Genomic DNA, 2807 nt, shown 5'->3' on the forward strand with positions numbered 1-2807 from the left:
CAGAAACATGTACATCATTATAGTTATGGCATATGTCCTGGTAGGATAAAAATAAAACCATAGACCTCATGGTGACGGATATGTGTATCCAAATAAAAAATTGGATCATAGGGAGTGAAATATAACATCGGACATATCTTCGAATAGATTCAATGGGCCAGTGTATAGTATGAAAAACCACATATGTGTGAGACATAAGTAGGGAAACAGAAATCTTATCGGATTGGTATCACAAAATAGTGAATTGTGTACTTGTCATTGAGAAATCTTGGACCTGGCATTGGTATCACAAAATAGTGAATTGTGTACCTGTCATTGAGAAATCTTGGACCTGGCAGGTGTAGTTGTCCACAGAAATCTGCAGCCTCCATATGCCCTGCGACGATGTAAGTCCCTACTTAGAAAAAATCTCTGCTCTTCGATTTTTTCCTCTGGAAATGTGGGAGATGGTGTAGTCCTTCCTGTTGAGCCACCAATCCTCAATCTTGTTTAACTAGCCTGTAAGGTGTATATTTCTGATTCGACTTTTGGACAGAACATGATGGATGGGGACTTTGGAGTCTCCAAAAATGTGTAGCAATCCAGAAACATCTAAATCAACCCTAATCAACATACATCTATTCCACCAAAATTACCACACAACAACTTAACTTTTAATATGGATAACTATTTTTTGAATATCTATTACCAATTACGATGAATTTGAAACCTTAAAAACCTGAGTCACACAATTACAATCCTAACAACCTTACAACACAAGGCTTGGAAATCTGAAAACCCAATCAATTAATTTATACATAAAAATTACATTACCATCTTATCCATAAAACTATATATTTCCATTTCTAATCTCTTGTATTTGGCAAATAATTTGATTTAAATATACACCCTTTTTTTTTTTTCAGAGAAAGAAACCAGCATAGTTTTATATTAAGAGAATATAAAAGGACATATAACAATACATAAGGCAAATGGACGAGCTATAACGAGCCTCCCAACAGTTAGCACCATTGACATGTAGCCATATCATCCAAAGATTGGATCCAGAAAAAAGCCCCTAACATAGCCATCTAAATAACCATATGTCCAAAGTAACCACAGATTGCGATAGATTACAGAAGTTGGAAAAAGGTGACAGCCTCCTAAAGGAAAAAGGGACCAAAACCTCAACTGCCAAAGAGCGATGGAAAAACACAAAGACTGATGCCATCATAAGCAGAAACACCAACATAGAGTCAAGGAGCTGAAAGGTCGGCATTCTGGATATACGAATCATAGAAGGCCAGAATCTTCTGAAGAATAACCTGAATGGGCTCTTTAGAATCTTGAAAGATTAGAGCATTCCGCCATAACCACAAGAACCAGCAGGATATAATGAACAACGATCTCCCCGGAGAGGACTCTCTACTCCACCAAAGAAAAGCTTCCTGAACAGAAGAAAAAGACATGAGAGGAAAACCAAACTGTAAAGACAATTCATACCAGATTTTGAGGGACGAGGAGCATTGAAAGAACAAGTGCAGATTTGATTCGGCATCGTTGAAGCACATGGAACATCTGCTCGGTCCCTGCCAATTTTTCCTCTGTAGAACTTCCCAAGTGAGGTTCTTATTCCAAAATAACAGCCAGAAAAAAACGATCATTTTAAGAGGGCAAGTAGCCTTCCAGAAACATGAGGGAAAGAGCGGAAAGGGACTCCTTACTGAAGATGAAATCAGGTCTGCATAAATGAGCTTCACGTTTGCATATTGATTGGATCCTTTTAAGCACCACACCAGGTGATCATGTGTGCCCGATCGCTTAATTCCCATGCAGCCAAGACTAGATTTAGTCGAATCCCAAAGCGGGCGCAATAAAGGTAGCAAAAACAGATCCTCCCCTTCTTTCCAGACCGGGACAGAACCCAACCATTGCTTTATCAACTTATCCCATGTGAAAAGACCCTGCCTATGGAGAGAGAGAACTAGCGGATGAGGAAAGGAGAAACCCCGAGCGCATGAGATAGTGTCGAAACCAGTGAGCATACTGGTACCCGAGGAGAGGTTCCAACTTAAATACTGTAGGAAATAAGGCTGAACTTTCCTGAGACTCTGCCAGATCGACGATCCTTTCCTGATGCCAACGGATCCCCTCCTGTACCAGAATTCAATGCATCTACCTCTTAAGTATTTACCCTTTGTGATCTTACTCCATGCCCTGACTCCGAAAATACCTCGGTGGAGAGATTTACATAGAAGAGCATTTCCAAAGGTGCGCAAGTCTAGGAGACCCCAACCTCCATCCTTTTTAGGCTTAGATATAGCCATTAACTTAACAAGGTGCATTTTATTATGAAAAGAGTGTCCACCCCAAAGGAAATTTGTGATCAATCTATTCATATGTTTAATAGTACTTGAAGGAAGATAAAATAAATGAGCCCAATAAACTGAGAGTTGAGAGAGAACAGCCTGAACGAGAACGAGTCTGCCAGCCAAGGAAAGGAGTTTATACTCCCAGCTTGAAATCCTTTTATAAAAACGATCCAAGAGCCATAACCAATCCGAATTTGAGTTGCCTTTTGCTTTTAAAGGAAAGCCCAAATATTTAAGCCCTTGCGATATAGAAATAGGAGCAATGCTCATCAGGTCAGTAATCCAGCGAACTATTTCCATGTTCGAATCATTATGGAATAAGAAGGATTTTCCCCTATTAATAAACAGGCTTGTGGCTCTCTGGAACTTAACAAGAATATCATTTATGCATAACCAAGAGTCTTTGCAATGCATAGCAAAAATTAGAACATCATCTACGAAGAGATTATGAGAAAG

General features: G+C 39.4%; 1 protein-coding gene across 1 annotated transcript; it reads right to left on the bottom strand.

Annotated features, from left to right (window-relative positions):
- Positions 1-1235: 1235 nt before the first annotated feature.
- Positions 1236-2306, bottom strand: LOC149237495 (uncharacterized). Its single transcript, XM_089369296.1, has one exon. It carries the CDS (start codon positions 2304-2306, stop codon positions 1236-1238), a length of 1071 nt encoding a protein of 356 aa, XP_089225422.1.
- Between the last annotated feature and the right edge of the window lie 501 nt (positions 2307-2807).

This window comes from Pinus tabuliformis, chromosome 8 (assembly GCF_031772625.1).
Source record: "Pinus tabuliformis cultivar Carrire ecotype Pingquan chromosome 8, CPIR1, whole genome shotgun sequence".
Classification (NCBI taxonomy): Eukaryota; Viridiplantae; Streptophyta; class Pinopsida; order Pinales; family Pinaceae; genus Pinus; species Pinus tabuliformis.